The sequence below is a fragment of the Elgaria multicarinata genome, chromosome 10, assembly GCF_023053635.1.
Source record: "Elgaria multicarinata webbii isolate HBS135686 ecotype San Diego chromosome 10, rElgMul1.1.pri, whole genome shotgun sequence".
Classification (NCBI taxonomy): Eukaryota; Metazoa; Chordata; class Lepidosauria; order Squamata; family Anguidae; genus Elgaria; species Elgaria multicarinata.
In genome coordinates, this window is record NC_086180.1 from 89,593,131 (window position 1) to 89,611,227 (window position 18,097).

The window sequence follows — 18,097 nt, forward strand, 5'->3', positions numbered from 1 at the left end:
CAGAGTTCCTGTTTTGAACATAGGATTTCAACACTGAAGCCAGTAGTGGTGAGGAAGGAACATGCAGTCAAAGAGCAATTTGAACACCATTTTTAAACGAGGCTCGTGAAACACCTCTCCTTCGTCAAACCTACAACTTCACATGACGCTTCACAATTAATTTGCTACAAAATCCCAGAGAGGAACATAACTGACAGATTGTCAAACATGCTCCAAGACACTGTTGTGCATTTGACAGCCAAACCAGCAAAAGCAGCAATTCCACAAATTTGGTGCCCCAATCACGAAAAAACCGACAGCAAGCTCACCTTTTTATACAACGTCTCTAGCTCTTGTTCTTTACCTTCCTCTAATGGAAATATTGGAGGTCTAGTACAAGACTGCTTAACTGGATTGGGCAAAGCCAAAATTTGGCCATCGTCTCCAAACCACTTTTTCCCCTACAAACAATAAAGAAAAATAAAACATTCATGATTTTTCTGAAAATGCACTGCATTCTTAAAAAAATGAAAGCCCAATGAACAAAATGTACACATAACTCCAAGAGACACATAATGGCAGTGATCCTGCAAGATATGTATCCATGATCCACATGATCTATTTTACAGATCATTATGCTTAACCCAGGGCATGCCTGATTTCCATGCAGGTGCTGCCATTCATACATAGACAGAAGGGACCTGATATCTAAACTCTCATGGGAAACAGCCTGTTTGCTTAGATGGGTGCCTGTGATTTCTTTTTCTAATTAATTAACAGATACCACCTATATCCCCTCAGCTGTTTATCAGTTGAGGGCTGTTTGAATTCCCTCCCTTTCCTGTGAGGAAAGCTGTCTCACACAGGGGAAAAAAATGTAGATTCCAGGGTCACACCCACAAGTGAGATCATGTTAGCATAAAGAGCAGTAACTTCTACATTTACATGACCTTCTAAGATTGGAAGTTTTCTTCTTTTTCCCACTGAACCAATTTGTCAATCCCAACATTGACTTGTTAAAAAAAACTTTTGTGCAATCAATAATTAAAAAGGAGTTTCTTATGCACAAAAAGACTAAAAGGAAGGAGCTTTTCCTTCACAAGGAAGTTTTGTGTGTCCCAGAGAGAAGATTCTCCCTAAGCATGTATTATTTCCTTAAATAAGTTCAATGTTACTTTTTTAAAATTAAAAATATTTAATGAAAATAAAGAATGAAATGCTATGAAAAATGAAGAAAGACCGAGGGGACAGGAGCAGGCCGAGGAAACATCGGGGCCTGCTCCTGTTGGACTCTTCCCCCACCCCCACAGGGCAAACTGCCATCTTGGTCCTGTGGGGAAGAAGAAAGACCGATGGGACAGGAGCAGCCGAGGAAACATCGGGGCCTGCTCCAGTTGGACTCCCCTCCTTCGGGAGCAGGACAATCCCATCAGCCCTTTCCCCAGTCCACTAAATTTCTTTCTCTCTTTACCTCTTCCCTCCTGAACTCCTTTTCCTTGTGTGTCATGTCTTTATTAGACTGTAAGCCTGAGGGCAGGGACTGTCTTTTTTGCTAAGTGTAAGCCGCTCCAAGAGCCTTTTTTGGCTGAGGAGCGGGGTATAAATATGATAAATAAATAAATAAATATCCCACCATTACTCCTGTGAGTTCACAGTTCTCTTCTCATTTTTATCCTCACAACAACCCTGAGAGGTAGATTAGGCTAAAGCTAGTGACTGGCTCAAGATCATTCAGCACGCTTCATAGCCAAGTTGAGATTTGAACACGGGACTCCCTAGTTGTACTCCAACAAGCTAACCACTGTACTACACCACATCTTACCTGCTGGGGATAATCTGGTGCATTGGGCTAATTGACACACCTTCCCATGCCTGCTTGTCTGCTGGTACCATGAGATTTAAACAATCCCTAAATAGCGAGGTTCTTTATCAGACTTTCAGACTCAGCCACCCACCCCCATAATTATTATCACAGATAACGCTGGATATAGTGGCAGTTATTTTAAAAGAGATGGGGGTGGTCCTTGCATCCACTTAGGAAACTTTTCTTTTCCCCACCACAACAATCTTTCAAAGACATGGAGTTTGTGTGATAATATTGAAAAGAGTGTTGGACTTATTTTAATTCCTGCTTAAGCAACAAAGTTTACCAGCAATCTTGGATTAGTCACTACTTCTCAGCCTAAAGTACTTTTAGAGGTGTTTTAAAGTCAAAAAGGAGAAAGAAGAAACGTTATATGCATTGTCCTGAGCTCTGATGTTTGATGGAGGCAGAAAATAAAACATGTACTAAACAACACTTCTTTTTTTACATTCCTTCAAGTTTGAAGGAAAGAAGGCTGGAGTTTCAGGGAAAGGAGCAGCTGTAGGAAAACTGGCTCAATGAACCACAATGAAACATATATAGTACACTGGATAGAGTTCACTATATTTAGGAATTCATTTTATATCTAAAAAGAACATTGACAAGAGTTATACTGTATATACTTAATCCAAAATCTATCACATTGGAGTACTAGCACGTGTATCTACATTGCAAACTGCAAATCGTATTTTTGATTAAGAAATGCTGGGAGCTGTAGGACTTATTTGTATCAAAACATGGATGGGATTGCAGCCTAAACTATGAAAATTATCTAATCAAGCTGATATTTAGCTCTCATATATGTTTTTGTAGCATCAGGAGGAACAAACAAAAAAAGACAGTACTTGAGGCGATTTACCCGTTCCTGCTTGAGTATCCTATTCTCTAAGATGTTTTGGTTTGGCTGTGACACAACAGGACGATCTCCTGTATACAGACCTTCATCCTCAAGGTATCTTGGCTGCTTATTTTCAGGTACCTTCAGAGAGGCAGGTACTAAAAACAAGAATCTTGTATTATATACCAACATTAATCAGTATTCATTAACAGTTCATTTCTGTTAACAGTGTATATCACTTTGAACATGCACACCACCACATAGCAATATTTGCTTTCCTTGTCCTCCCATTTTATAGACAAAGGATAGTGTATTATCCAAGTGGATGGCTGAGGGAGAATCATAAATGTAGGCTTACCAAGTCCAAAAAATCTATCCCGTGTACAGCACTCGCAGTCAGATAAGAAAAAATGTTAATAGCTTCGAAGAGTTGTATACAAATATACCCGAATAATCTGTTATTAAAAGTGGGTAATCAGATAAGAGAAACACACCAGTATACATACAACAAATCTTGAACAATTAACGTATTTTAAGAGGAACTACGATGAGAAAGACTGATATAATTAAGATAAAAAATGTAGTGTGCAAGCTGTTGAGTTCACAAGAACTCTTCTTCAGGCTGGATGTTAACCAAGAAAAAGGAGGAGGAAGATAAAAAAATGGTGACAGAAGCTTAAGTTGCCATTTGTAACAGTTTTAAGATGGAGTGGAGGAGGTGTGCTGCAGACTTAATTCGGTTAGGCCTTGCCTGGAGTAAAAAAGATCTCAGGATCCAGAAAAGTATACGGAAAGAAACAAGCTATAATGGATATTCACTGAGAATTATAAATGCTAGCAGTTATTTCAGTCTGTCTCAGTGGTTTAAATAAAAGAATTAGCAACATAGGAAGCAACTCTCCAGGGAAGCTTTCCCCAACCTGGTACCCCATGCTGGCTGGGGAACATGAGAGTTGTAGTCCATCACATTTGGTGGTCACCAAGGTGAGCCTGGCTGCTCCAGAGTTTCAAGCAGGGGTCTTTCCCTACCTGGAGATGGTGGGGATTGAACCTGGGACCTTTTACATGCAAACCAGATGTTCTACCAGCTACAGCTGTTCTCGCAGGTACTTTTAGTCTTGGTCCTGTAGCCTCGCATCTATTTTACAACTACATTCATATTGTACCACACCTCTGACTTTGGGTTGTGCTACTTCTTTAAGGAAAGAAACAATTTATCTGCAACAGAAAAAAATAATTTACAGAGTACAAAGGAAGGAGGAGAAAGAACGGGAAGGAGGGAGGTGAAAAAGACAGATGGATGGAGGGAGGGAGAGATAAAGAAGAAACTAAAGGAAAGACCCCAGGGGCGGCTGCTGTACCTCCTCCTCCACCTCAGAAGGACAGCTTGGCACTGGGCAGTGGTACCAGGAACTGCCTAAGTGGTAGCGAGAGGGGAAGAGGAGGAACTGAGGTAAGGCCGCTGGAAGATGTAGAGGTGGGCGGGGGAGACAAGGGAACTGAAGTACTCCCTCCTCTGAGGGAAAAGTCCCCAAAGTAAATTATGATCTGAGATAAAATGTTAATGTTTTAAAACAACAACAGGGGTCAGAAAAGGGCACAAGAGAGGTAAGCTGTTATAGAAGAAAATGAAGATAAAAGTAGCATGAGGGAGAAATGAAAGAAACTGGCAGTTAGGGGATCGGGTACAAGGTAAGTGTGAAAAGAGAAGGAGAAGGAATTACAGGAGATGGGTAAAAGTATTTTTGAGAGACATGTTGTGAGTGGGCAGGGGAATACAAAAAGTATCACCCACTTAGAGCAGGAAGTAGACATCATGGTGCCTGCAGGCACCAATGTTCCCCCAGACACTTTTCTTGGCACCTGCCAAAGTGCTCCTACCTCTCCTACATTTTCTTACTGGCAGCTGGGATTGCTATGAAATTGGGGCTGAAAACTAGGTTCAAAGGAGCTGTTTAGTCTGTTGGGACTCAGACCCCACCTCACCACTGCCCTGTACTCAATCTTTTGAGCAGGATACTTGTCCTTTGCCACGCCTCCCACGGCAGCCGTTTTTTGGTGGTGCCCATGACAGTGTTTCAAATTGCCAAATGTGCCCATGGCCCAAAAAGACTGCCTACCCTATGGACCAGCAACTCTTCCTAAAATGGGAAGGCTGAGTCATGATAACTCTAGAGGTACTTTCCTTATTTTATTAGATTGTAAGCCTATGCGGCAGGGCCTTGCTATTTACTGTTTTACTCTGTACAGCACCATGTACATTGATGGTGCTATATAAATAAATAATAATAAATAATAATAATAATTAAGGAATAATATACGGTACTTTCCTTATATTAAGGAAAGCTCCCTGCCACAATGAAATACTGTGGCAGAATCTAGCAATTTCCGAAGAGGGATTTGATTTTGAAAGAAAACGGAATCAGTCACTGCCATCTTATTATGCCAAGATCCACCTCCATCTGCCACCATTTAGTGATTGGCTCTGCCTCAGCACTGCCATTTTGTGGCTGGTAGGAGAACCCCTGGTTTATAGGTTGTGGTGTTATTTTCATGCCTTCAGTAAATTTCATACCTGACCATACAGTACCTTTTCTTACTTTCACCATGGACTGACAATCTGATTTTGAACAAAACAATCAAGACCACATTTTAATGGTTTACGAAGCAGATGATATATGTGTTGCTATGCTTTGCAGTATTAAGTACATTTTGAAAGATGCTAGTAAATATCTATCAGTAAATATTTTACTGATAGATATTATAAAAAGATCAAGGTCTGATCTTAACATTTAAGTGATGAGTGCTCTATGAGTGATCAGCTTTCTTGGCAATGCCTTAGAGTATCCACTTGGAAGCACCTCAGAATTATTTTTATACAACATGCCAGATGTGCTCAATTTTTTCATATCTAAATAATTTCAGAAAGCAGCTTTAGTTTAACATTACTTCTACAAGAACAATAAAGGATTGTAGTAGCCAGTACATTAATAATTACCTCACACAAAACGTCACAATATAACACCAGGCCTACCTCTTAGCATGCTGGGAACGAACAATATTTCTTTCTCTTTCTGCACCCGCCCAGAGTAGCTTTGATATTCTGCAGGTCCAACCACGAGAAAGTCAAGGGCTGTCTGTTCTATAATGAAAATATCATCATCTTCTTTATCACGAACAAGATGCTCCTCTTCATCCTGTATTTTACAAATATTTTAAAAACTTTTCAGAATACAAGGGGCAACAGAAACACATTTAATGGTTTAGCACACATAAATAAGTGCCTTGTTTCAGCCACTGTAATGCCAATCCATTTCCACACATAATTTGCATTAAACATGCACATCTTCAACACAAAGGCTACATTTTCACATTTCACACCTATATGTAGAAAGCTGCCTTATATCAAGTCAAACCAAACGTCCATCCAAGTCAGTATTCCCTTCACTTCCCGACAGTGGACTTTTCAGCATTTCAGACAAGAGAGTTAGCAGAGAGATTAAGCCTAAAACTGTGCATTTGGCAGACATCATTGACCCAAACATTTTTTATATAGATCTCAGTAAGCAATGAGGAGTGAGGGTGGGGGAGAAGGCAGAAGATTTTGTCTTTCCTGGGTTGCAAGACACTGTCAAGCATGACACCCCGATGGCAATAATACCTCATGTATGAAGAAATAAATGTGGAACTGGAGGTGTGTGCACCTCAAAATAAGCATTGGGCCACCCCAAACACGTTTAATTCAATTTTTAAAAAATCCAATGCATTTTGGAGAGTACATAGGTCCTTCTTCAGGGCAATCTAAAAAACAATATACAATAGTTATAGACTTACATGTTTCCTATTTTCAACATTACATATCACTTCAATAATAAAATTATACAGCACTATACAAAGACATAAAAAGCTGTAAAACATAAAGAAAGAGAGGCTCAAAATAAACTATGTAGAAACATTCACATCTCTTACAAATAAACTGACTTATTTAGGCCTTAGCTAGACCTAAGGTTTATCCCGGGGTCGTCCCAGGGTCGTCCCCGCCTGCTCCCGGGATCCCCTGTGTGTCATTTACATGAACAGGGATGACCCCGGGATGATCCCGGGATAAACCTTAGGTCTAGCTAAGGCCTTAGTCTAATGTGAACAAGCGTTATTTGCTCTTCAGACGCCTGGCTCTCAAAGAATTGCCCTGAAGAACAACCTGTGTATGGTCTGAAACGTACTGGGATTTTTTTTTCATTAAACATCCTTTTCATCTACCCCTCTGCTTTTGGCATTTTGGCATACCATCACATACATCACAATGCTTCATTTGGTCTCAGGACACTGTCAAGTGCATAGAGCTAAGTCAATAATACCCAACGAATAAGGAACTGCAGGTGTAAAGCTTTGGGACATCCCAAATCATATATTCAAACCTCCAAGAGAGCGGCCTCTATCAGACATAATTATTTATTTAAAATATTTCTTGGCTGCCTTTCAGGGTAGAAGCCCTCCCAACGTGGTGTACAACAACAAAATATATAATAAAACCCCATGTAGTATTAAAACTGGTAAAAATACGATGAAAACAGAAAAACACAGAAAAAAACAAAAGCAAGAGTAGCAAACCTTTCTAAAAAGCAAACAAACACCAGCATGAAATAAAATTTACAACAGATAACTGCTGCCTGAACCCAGTCTGATAAAACATAATCAGGGCAAGGCCAGAGTAAATTAGTATATTTTCTGGGCCTTCTTAAAAGCCTTCCATGATGGGGCCTGGCAGACCCCCAATGACAACTTATTCCAGAAGTGTGAGACCACTGAAGAAAAGACCCTTCCTTTTGTGCTTACTCACCTAACTGCTCTCACAGGTGGGCAAATGAGAAGAGTCTCTCTTGCTGATCTTAAAGTGCAGTCTGTAATCATGACATCATGATTTGGCTTCATTGGGATGCAAGACCCTTTCAAGCATGATACCTCTATGTTAAATACCACTTAAGGTATACAGGAATTAATAAGGAGCTGTAGATGGGAACCCCACAGTAAGCTTGGGGCCACTCCAAGACATACCCACAACCTTCCAGGGCAGTGTCCTCTATCAGTGCCATAGCACAAAGTCTGGCCCAACTTTTCAACTGGGCACAGGATGGGCCCACACTCATTGGGTATGACATGACCTTATTTATTTTGCTGGGGAAAGTAGAAAGTTAGCTTGGGACATGTGGAACATGTTTCTAGATGTTACAGCTGCATTTCTGACTATGGCAGAAGCCTTAACACATACTCCTGACAATATCATGGTGCTATTTGAAAAGCCTGTAATGCTTCTGTACGACAAAACCAGTGTTTAGTGCAAAGTCAACGAGGCAAAACAGCACCTGTTTTCAAGAAGGGAACAATCTCTGGAGAATATTAACTGCTCCACTATCTCGATGTTGAATTCCATGTACTATTCTATGTCAGAATGACATGATGTCCGATGGGCAAGAACAAGATAGACTCCCATTCTCCAGATGTTGATGCCATACTTCCAATTTGTTTACTACTGAATACAAATAATTAACACTCGCAGGAGCTTTGCCTAAATAGGAAAGCACATGTAGTTTCATTAGTACCATTTCATTATCTCCTGGTTCTTCCTGACAGACGAGTGTAGATTCCTGATCTTTTCCCTCTTTGCGATTCAACACACTCTTTTTCTTGTTTTGGGTTTCATCACCTACATTCTCTGGCTCAGGTTCAAAATTGAAAGTAAAGAAATTATAGGCTTCTTCAGCAGAAAGATATCCAGTCTGGACCTAATGGGGAAAAGTGGGGGGTGTGTGTTAAATTACAGATGAGTCTCACAATGCAATATTCAATACAAATAAATAGCTAAAACCATTTCCCTTAGAATTTTGTTTTTTTAAATTAAACTGAAATCAGTGTTAATATATAATCATTCATACTTTTAGCGAAACGGATGATGATGATGATGATGATGATAAATAGTACAGAGCATATGAGAGGCCTCACTCAAACCTAGCTACCTATCTTGAAAACAAATGCATGGATAGAGCTTGGGTTATTTCTAATTACAGCCTGAATATGCAGACAAACTTTCACTCTAATAATTCATGTTGGATTGGGATAAGTACTGTATTGCCCCCCTTTGAAACCTGACTAAGAGCAGTACAACAATGGAACCAGTGACCTAGGGAGGTTGTGGGCTCTCCCACACTAGAGGCCTTCAAGAGGCAGCTGGACAATCATCTGTATAGGGATGCTTTAAGGTGGATTCCTGAACTGATCAGAGGGTTGGATTCGATGGCCTTATAGGCCCCCTCCAATTCTGCTATTCTATGATTCTATGGGGTGCCAAAGACAGAATATGCACACAAACATCCTGAAGTCTGAATTTTCAAGGGAACTACTGTATCGCATTATGTTTTACATCTCTCCTGGGCCCTTGAAAATAGGTGCAAAAGTTGAGCTGAAATGTAGAATTGTGTCCCTAATCAAACATATCATATTTCACCCCTAATATCTCAGTGTTGAATGATGTTTATTTTTCTATGTGCAAACTTACAAACAGAATGCCAAATGGTTGACTTAAACCAAAGGTGTCTTTTCGCTTGGCAAATAATCCAGGTAAAATGAAAACTATGCCATGAAGGAAGTGAATGTGCGGCCACTCCTGAAAAAACCTTCCTTTGATCCAGATATTTATACTAATTATCAGCTTGTCACAAGTATCCCGTCTTTAAGTAAAGTGCTCAAGAGTGTAGTGGAGAGTGAATGGAAGTATTTACCCTAGCCCATTTCAGTCTGAGTTCAGGTTGTTTTGGGACAAAATTAGCTTTCGTTACCCTGACAGATGACCTTACTCAGGAAAGGGTAAGTAAGCTGCAGGCAGGGGAAGGTCCCAGCACTCCTTACCCACACAAGCCTTTTACTCTTAAAATTGGAACACCCTGCTCTTTGCATGCAATTGTCATATCCAGGTTCAAACACACAGACGGCAAAATAACTGTTGGTAATCGAACTTCAATTTATTAATTTGTTTTATTATATGATCTTATTTTAATTATTGTTATTATATTTTTATTTAAGGAAGTTAGGTTGTTGCTATGACACACATTTTTAAATAATTTACAGTGTAACCGAGTCAATGAGATTTACTTTCAGGTAATCCTATGCATATTTAGACAGGAGCAATCCTATACATGTTTAAACAGAAAAAACTGCTGGTTGGGGAATGCTGGGAGTTGTATGTTGTTTCCACCCCCTGTCTAATCATACCTAGGACTGTATCCTAAGTTATTTTTTAAAGTTTGTATTAGCTCTCATGGCCCAAATCAAAATACTGAATGTCTATGTTTTTGAAGCATATTCAGTGGTCAATGTAAATGGGAGGAGTTTTTATACAGAAAAATAGAAGAAAGCAAGAAGGTGTTTTTAGCAACAATGGGACTGAACCAGTCACAACACCAGCCACACCCTCCGCACACCCCTCCTGCTGCTAGTTGGCGCATGAGACATTCCCACGGTCAACACAGTGGAAAGCTGAATGCAACTGAGGATGCACAAAAGGGACTTGTTGAATCAGCCCCTATATATTTAAATTACAATTTACTTCTTACATGCGCCACATATTCTTTGATTTTAAAGTCGCACATAGTTTGCTTACCATACCAAATTCATAGTCCCATCATGATGGTCCAGAGGTTAGAGTCCAAGTCATGCATGCAATCCATAAAGACAAACTGAATAACAGCCCTCACCTGTGATTTTGGCTTGTCTTTTCTGACAGAATCGTGAAGCTTCAATGTAGTAGATACCTTGCATTCATTCTCTTGTAATTCACTTTCACCTATCTGCACAAACAACAACAACACATTGAAGATTTAATTTATTTTATGCTACCAAAGCATTGTTAAACTATCACTTGTGAGAGAGGTGAGGGTGTATATTAGATGTTCATTGATACAAGACACAAGACATGTGGAGGGAAATAAATATATTAGATTGTAAGCCTGAGAGCAGGGACTGTTTAATTTTCATTTTTTAAACTGCTCAGGAATCCTTTTAATTGACAAGCGGAATAAAAATGCTTTGAATATACTCAGAGGCTTCTGATCATCCACTGCACAGCTGGAGGAACAGCGGAGGAAGAGAGCGTCAACTCTTTGTCCTCCCTCTCTGCAGTTTACACTAGACAGGCTTTTAGTTCTTCTTCCTGCTGCTTTCTCTGGTTTCTACATGACTCAGATGTTGCAGAAGTCCCTCTGTTCAGACATATACTGTAATAGGAACCTAAAATAGGTTATGTATATACTTGGTTTGCTCATAAAACTATTATGTTTGGAATATTAGATTTTAAAATATAGCTTATTCAGACAATAACTACAAATTATGAGCAAAACAAGTTATATAAGCTAGAATATAACTTTAGGAATGTAAAGGCTGCTTCATGTTCCTAAAACAGCCTTCTACAAGCTGAGGCCATCCAGATGTTTTGGACTACTGCATTCCTGTCCATTGGCCATCCTGCTTGAGGCTGATGGGAATTGAAGTCCAAATTATTTGGAAGGCACCACATTGGGGAAGGCTATCCTAAAGCAACAAAGTGAATTTACATCTGTAAAGAGCGCTAAAAAAATAAGTACTGCTTAATTTTCAATTTCCCCCAAAATTTCTGTTTTCCCTTGGCAAAAAAACACAAAACAGGGAACACCCAGGGTTTTCCCAGGTCTTCAAAATTCCATAAACTTTACATCTCCATTCCAAACTGAAAACAATTTACTCTGTCCTTTAGGCCACAGCTAGACCTAAGGTTTATCCTGGGATCATCCAGGGTTCGCCCCTGCCTGAGCACTGGATCCCCTGTGTGTCACCTAGATGAACAGGTTTGACCCCTGGACGATCCAGGGATAAACCTTAGGTCTAGCTATGGCCTTAGTCTTCAAATAGTGGGTTGTGACCCACTACTGGGTTGCCACCTGTCCTAATGAAGGATGCAGGACACCCATGAATACTATTTATCTTTTAAAGTTTTGAGTGAGATTTACCTCATCCCCGCAACCAGCTCTAGGCAGGCAGCACAGAAGGAAAGAGAGTATGAAGGGAAGGGGCAGATGGGCATAAGAACATAAGAAGCTCCATTTTGGATCAGACCAGCCCGTTGTTCTGTTCACACAGTGGCCAACCAGCTGTTGACCAAAAACCCACAAGCAAGACACAAGTGCAAGAGCACCCTCCCACCTATATTCCCCAGCAAAGTGGTGTACATAGGCATACTGCCTCTGATACTAGAGATAGCACACAGCTGACAAGACTAGTAGCCATCACTACATCCAAAGACATCCAAACTGGTGGCCATCACTACATCTAGTTGTAGTGAATTCCATAGTTTAACTATGTACATTTTAGTTGTCCTGAATCTCCAACCAACCAGCTTCATTTTTCATCAGGGAGGACCTCCCAAACCATTTTTCAACAGACAGGACCTCCCCACCCACCGTCCCACACAACTGAATGGAAGAATTTTGCCATTCACTTGCAGAGTGAATGGCAGGTGCCTCAGCCTGGCCTTTCAGGTGCCATGTTGGAAACCCCTATCTAGACTATACCTTGGATTTTAGGCAGGATTCACTGACAAATTTGCATCTAGCTACATCTTTAAAATAGGTAATTCTTTTAGAACTATGACCTAAAAGTTGGCCTATGAGTATTGTTATAAATAAAATAAAATGAACTCCCTGGGCAAATTTGTTCAAAAGCACCACTGCTTTGAAAACCCTTTGTAACATTTAACATAAACCTGCATCATACAGCATTAAACCATCTCCCATTTTTATCCTTGGAAGAAGAAGACTGACCTTGCATATCAGATACATTCTGCAATTTCTGCTAACCAGGAAGTTCTTTTTAAAAATAAATAATGCTATCAATTAAAGAGAATTAAACTAACCATCCAAATATTAAATAATAATTCACCTCTTTCTTATGAAAAGTTCTGATGTAACGAGAAATAATGCAGAAATTCATATGCTATAATCACCTCATTATCCAGTCGAATTTGTGCTTTCTTCACTCCAGGACTTTTCAGGGACTGTGGACGAAAACCTGAGGCTTCTTGTAATATAGCACTTTCTGCTTTAAACTTAAACAAAGTAAAGAAACTTAGTTTTTATTATTTATATGTCACCTTTCACCAGCCCACAACCCAACGAACCACAATGTCAGCTGCTACTAGAGGGGACCAAGGAGGACAGCCCTGTTTCCTATCCAAACGGTTCTCTTGTGTACACAGATTCCTCACCTCAAAAATGCAGCCCATCTCTTTCAGTTTTCAGACTGCTAACATGAAGAAATTAGCTTGGTTCGTACCACATGACAGCCCACCCTGGCTTAATTTACCCATGTGGCCTGTCACGTCATGCTGGGTTCCTGCAGGAGCCATTTTTACATGGTGCAAATGGACACCCAGCTTGCCATGGCTTGTCATGTCATGTGAACACAGGCAGCAGGGTTGTTTAAGGCTTAGGCCTTAGTTAGACCTAAGGTTTATCCCGGGATTGTCCCAGCGTCATCCCTGTTCATGTAAATGACACACAGGATAACCCGGGAGCAGGCAGGGACAATCCCGGGATAAACCTTAGGTCTAGCTAAGGCCTTAGACAACCCTCAAATAACCCATGGCTTGTTTTAGGATTATTTGAGGGTTGTCAAACAACCCCTGTTGCTTGGGTTCCCATGATACAACAAGCCATGGCAAACCAGGAGCCCATAGGCACCATGCAAAAATGTCACCCATGGGTGCCCTATATGATGCGACAGCCCCCTTGGGTAAATGAACCCACAGTGGACTGTCATGTAGTGTGAACCAGGTCAATGCCATAGCCTTAAAATGATAACTTATTTTCGATAAGGAATAACATAATTACAAAGAAATATTCTGGCAAACACATCTGTTCCTAAACACATTTCCCCCTCCCATGGGCAGAAATGAGAATTGCTCAGAGAAAATAACAAAGTAGTATTTTTGGTATAGCTGTGAATGAGTGACAAGCAGCATGTGCAAGTATTAGCAAAGACAGGAGTTTTTGTCTTTGTTTTTCACTGCCAAACTGGAATGAGCTGACAATGAGCTGACATTGTCTGGATGAGCTCATCCTGACAATGAGCTGAGCTGATCTACTATTTGTTTTATCTCTATGCAAGCAAACCTGGAAGCAAACAGGTCCTTATTAGGCCATTTGCTTTCCCCCCTAAATTTATATTTCTTTTAATTTACAAATGTATACTTCTGCATACCTAGGGAGTCTCCCCTAATATGTAGAAACCAATCCCTTCCAAAGTGCTAGGCATTTGACCACCTGAGTTCACTTTAGAGGGAAAGACTGACCTTGTTCAGACAACACACTAAGCCCAAAGTGGAGGGCGAGATCCCGGGGCCCAAAGTGGAGGGCGAGATCCCAGAGCAAGGGAGGGATCATCCCTCCTTGATCCCGGGATCCCCTGTGCGTCATGTGGACGCACAGGGACGATCCCAGGGTTCGCCCCCGGATTTCGCCTGGTCTAGCTAAGGCCATGGTTTAAAAATGCTCCCTAACCTTTTGCTGGAAAAGGATTAATGGCCTAACCGGGGCTTAGTGTGTTGTCTGAACAGGCCCATTAAGAATGTTATACATGAAATCTCACCCGTGCAGCTTTCAGTTTCTCTCTCATTCGTTCTCTCATGGAAGACTCGCCAAAGCTTGATCCTGAGGTAGATGGAACTGGAGGCAAACCTGCAATGGACAATGATAGCAACAAATTTCAAAAGATTCTTCTCACTACACAGCAATCTGAAACTCTATTAAAGCCATTCAAAACATTTACAGCAGTTTGAAAGAAGACATTTTAACACAGGTTCTTTATTTTTATTTTAGCATTCAAATGTTACAGTTTAAAAATTGATGCTCTTAGTAAGATTATTATTCCAAAATGAAATTGCAATAAAGCTAAGTTCTGATTTATTAAAGTATTGGATAACAACATTTAAGAATGTAACTACGTGCCTTGTTGGATCAGACGGAGGCATCCAGGCCAGCATTCTAACTGTTGCCAGCCAGATGATTCTAGATGCTAACAGGCAAAGGTACAATAATGGTGGCATCCCTAGTTGTTCATGTCCAGCATGCAATACTCAGAGGTACATTATCTCTTAACATGGAGTCTGTCTCTTAGACTTTCCACCCTGGTCAGTTCTGGAACACTTCTGTTTGGACCCCCTTTCTAAAAGGTTAGTACTAGGCTCTTGGCATACCAGAATAGATAACCCCCCTCCCGCAATGTTGACTGTTAGAGAAGTGTGGTTTATAATACCATGTCCATTAAAGTTTGATCCATTTTCTCATGCTAAATTGACTTTATGTGGAAACATGGATTTAAAAATTAGAAAGAAAGTATTTTTGTGGCGGACATGGACAGATAGGATGATTTTTACTTTGGATCAATTAATGGGTCCAGTCAATGAGTTGTTATTTTTTTATTTACATGCGAAATACAATTTACCTGCTATGGCTGAATGGCAATACTTGCAACTGCAACACTTGCTGGAATCTACGTTTGGTCCAGACGCTTTAACAGCTTCAGAGCCCCCATTGTTATTGGAAACACTTATAGCAGGTGGACAGGCATATCGATCCATGTATATAAATACTTCTTATCAGTAAATAAATATGATACTCAGGGTCTAAGACAGGAATGGAATAGAGAATTGGCGCACTCTATTTTGCCTACCCAATGGATCATTTTTTTTAGCATCTCTACTTGAAGTATCGATGGATTTTAGGCTACACTTCATTCGGCAAAAAATCTTGGTTTGGGTTCTTTGGACTCTACATCTCTTTTAATAAGGACTTGTCTAATTCGCAAAATTGTTGGAGATATAATGCACCTAATGTTTCTTTTATCCATATGTTTTGGCAATGCCCAGTAGTTGCCTCCTTTGGGGTTAGGTCATAATACAGATAAACTTTGTATTGGAACAGTATTTAATATTAGTTGATGTACATGTCCTCCTAAACAATTTACCAGTTTCTTGGCAGTTAATGTATGGTCAGCACAAATGGGTTTTCCAAGCTCTTATGACAGCCAAAAAAACGACTGAACGAATAAACAACAAAAACAATGTTGGGAGGATAAATGTTCACCTCCTGTAATGCAATGGACTAAGAACCTAAAAATGCTATCAATATCAGAATGGGTGGTATATAGGTGCCACTCGCAAATGGATTTATTTATTTATTTATTTATTTATTTATTTATTTATTTATTTATTACACTTATATACTGCCCCCATAGCCAGAGCTCTCTGGGCGGTTTATGATTTGGTCTGCTTTTCCTTAAACTTACACGTAACCTTCCCCCACCCACCTTTTTTTAGAAGGTTGTGCTTGATGAAATATTTCCTGGTAGAGAAGGCTGTCAATGGCTACTAGTCCTGGTCGCTAAGTGCAACCTCCAGTAAGAGGCAGTAAGCCTGTATACACTAGTTGCTAGGGAACATGAGTGGATGGGTGCTGTTGCACCATGTCCTGCTTGTGAGTCTCTGGTTGACAGCCAGTTGGCTGTTGTGTCAACAGAGTGCTGGACTATATTGGACTCATGGTCTGATCTCGTGTTCTTATGTGCTCATGATACTTCTGTGCATGTAATTTCTTCTTCGTTTTTCTTTTCATTATTTGTTTTTTTTTAAAAAACAAAAACAAAATCATAATAAATAGAAAAAGATTTTTTTAAAAAACAACAACCCTTTTTAGAGCCATCAAAGGACTACACTTTACTTGTAATGTTAATGCAAAGGTGCTGGGAGTGGGGATATTCACAGGACAGAATTGGAAAGGATGCAGATTGTCCCCTGAAAATCCTCTGCCCCAGCTGTGCTTCAAGATTGAAAGTAAGCCCAGCCCAAAAGAAAAGCCCAAAGTATGTGTGGGGAGAAGGTGCAAGAGAGAATGGGCAGACTCAGGAAGAGCAATCTCCCCTCCCAACTGCCATTCTCCAATCTCCCCTCCCATCTGCCATGTCTTCCTTACAAATGCTCTCCCACATTAACTCAGCAAACAAGTGTGGGCATATGTTTTTGCTGAAGTAATATGCAGTTTTGCCCTGTACCATTCCCACATCTTGTAACAGTAAATTCCACTCACTCACCCAATTTTGTTTCTGTAAAGCATTTCACCCATTCTTCAGCACATTTATTTGGGGAGTTAGCCCAATTTAACTCAAGCCGCCAAAACAAAAACTGAGCATTGAACCTTTTAAACTCTTAGTTTGTATTCAAATAAAAATAACAAGAGTCGTGTGGCATCTGAAAGGCTAACAAATTCATTCCTAACTTTTTGTTGCTTTTGCTGCAATGAACTAAAACAGCTACTCTCTGGAAATTAGTTGGGCTTTTTGCAACACATTCTTATATTTAAAAAAAGAAAGCATTTCACCCATTCTTCAGCACATTTATTTGGGGAGTTAGCCCAATTTAACTCATATGTTCTTAAGAGGAAATGGCCCAAAGGCTGATATTCTCAGCTTCTGAAGATACTAGCAAACCTGAGACAATTCTGCTCTCTCCCCCTCTCTCTTTAGTAATATAAATTGTAAACTGCCTTGAATACCGTGGCAGAAAGGTTATATATAAATCCACTAAAAGCACAATCCTATGCATCCTGGGAGTAGTAGGACTTTTTTCTGTCCAGCTACCCTAAAAACGGTAATGCACGCACCGGTAACTTCAAGGCTCGACTTCTGCAATGCACTCTACATAGGGCTACCTTTGTGCCTAGTCCGTAAACTTCAACAAGTTCAAAATATGGCAGCCAGGCTGGTCACTGGTACACCTAGGCGTGACCATATCACACCAGTTTTAAAATCTCTTCACTAGCTGCCATTTAGTTTCTGAGCGAAGTATAAAGTATAAAGTGTTGGTTATTACCTTTAAAGCCCTAACTGGTTTGGGTTCAGGCTACCTGCGGGATCGCCTTCTCCCGTACAATCTGCCCCGCACACTCAGGTCCTCTAGTATTCAAGAAAGCTATAAAGACTGATCTCTTCTGGCACGCCTATCCAGTGGAATTTTAAGATGTTTTTAGAATGTTTTTAAGGATGTTTTTAACAATGTATATTATGTTTTAATTCAGTTTTATGTATTTTATCGTTTATTACTGTTCCCCGCCTCGATCATAATGGAGAGGCGGGTAAGAAATAAAATTATAATTATTAATTATTATTATTATTATTAGGATTGTGCCCTAAAAAATAAAATAAAGTTCCCTATTCTCCTGGGATATGGCAACCAAAAGGGTACTGGAGAGGAAAGAGGAAATGAGCATCATCTGGGAAGTCAATATTTAAAGGCTAGAGGCAGCAAGAGCAGAGAGGATCCCCCAAGGACCTGGTTGGGT

At 40.2% G+C, this 18,097-nt stretch overlaps 1 protein-coding gene across 2 annotated transcripts in view; it reads right to left on the reverse strand.

The window, feature by feature from the left end:
- CC2D2A (coiled-coil and C2 domain containing 2A) overlaps nt 1–18,097 on the reverse strand; it is a 79,769-nt gene that overhangs the window by 56,470 nt on the left and 5,202 nt on the right. Inside the window, exons 2-8 of one of the 2 annotated variants that reach the window (XM_063135500.1) lie at nt 14,352–14,440; nt 12,709–12,810; nt 10,430–10,522; nt 8,282–8,464; nt 5,716–5,878; nt 2,703–2,839; nt 309–440 (exon numbers count right to left, since the gene is read on the reverse strand). In XM_063135500.1, coding sequence (XP_062991570.1) covers nt 309–440; nt 2,703–2,839; nt 5,716–5,878; nt 8,282–8,464; nt 10,430–10,522; nt 12,709–12,810; nt 14,352–14,440 — 899 coding nt within the window. Of the gene's footprint in view, nt 1–308; nt 441–2,702; nt 2,840–5,715; nt 5,879–6,342; nt 6,431–8,281; nt 8,465–10,429; nt 10,523–12,708; nt 12,811–14,351; nt 14,441–18,097 lie in introns of those variants that run through there. The other variant, XM_063135501.1, reaches the window with a different exon arrangement.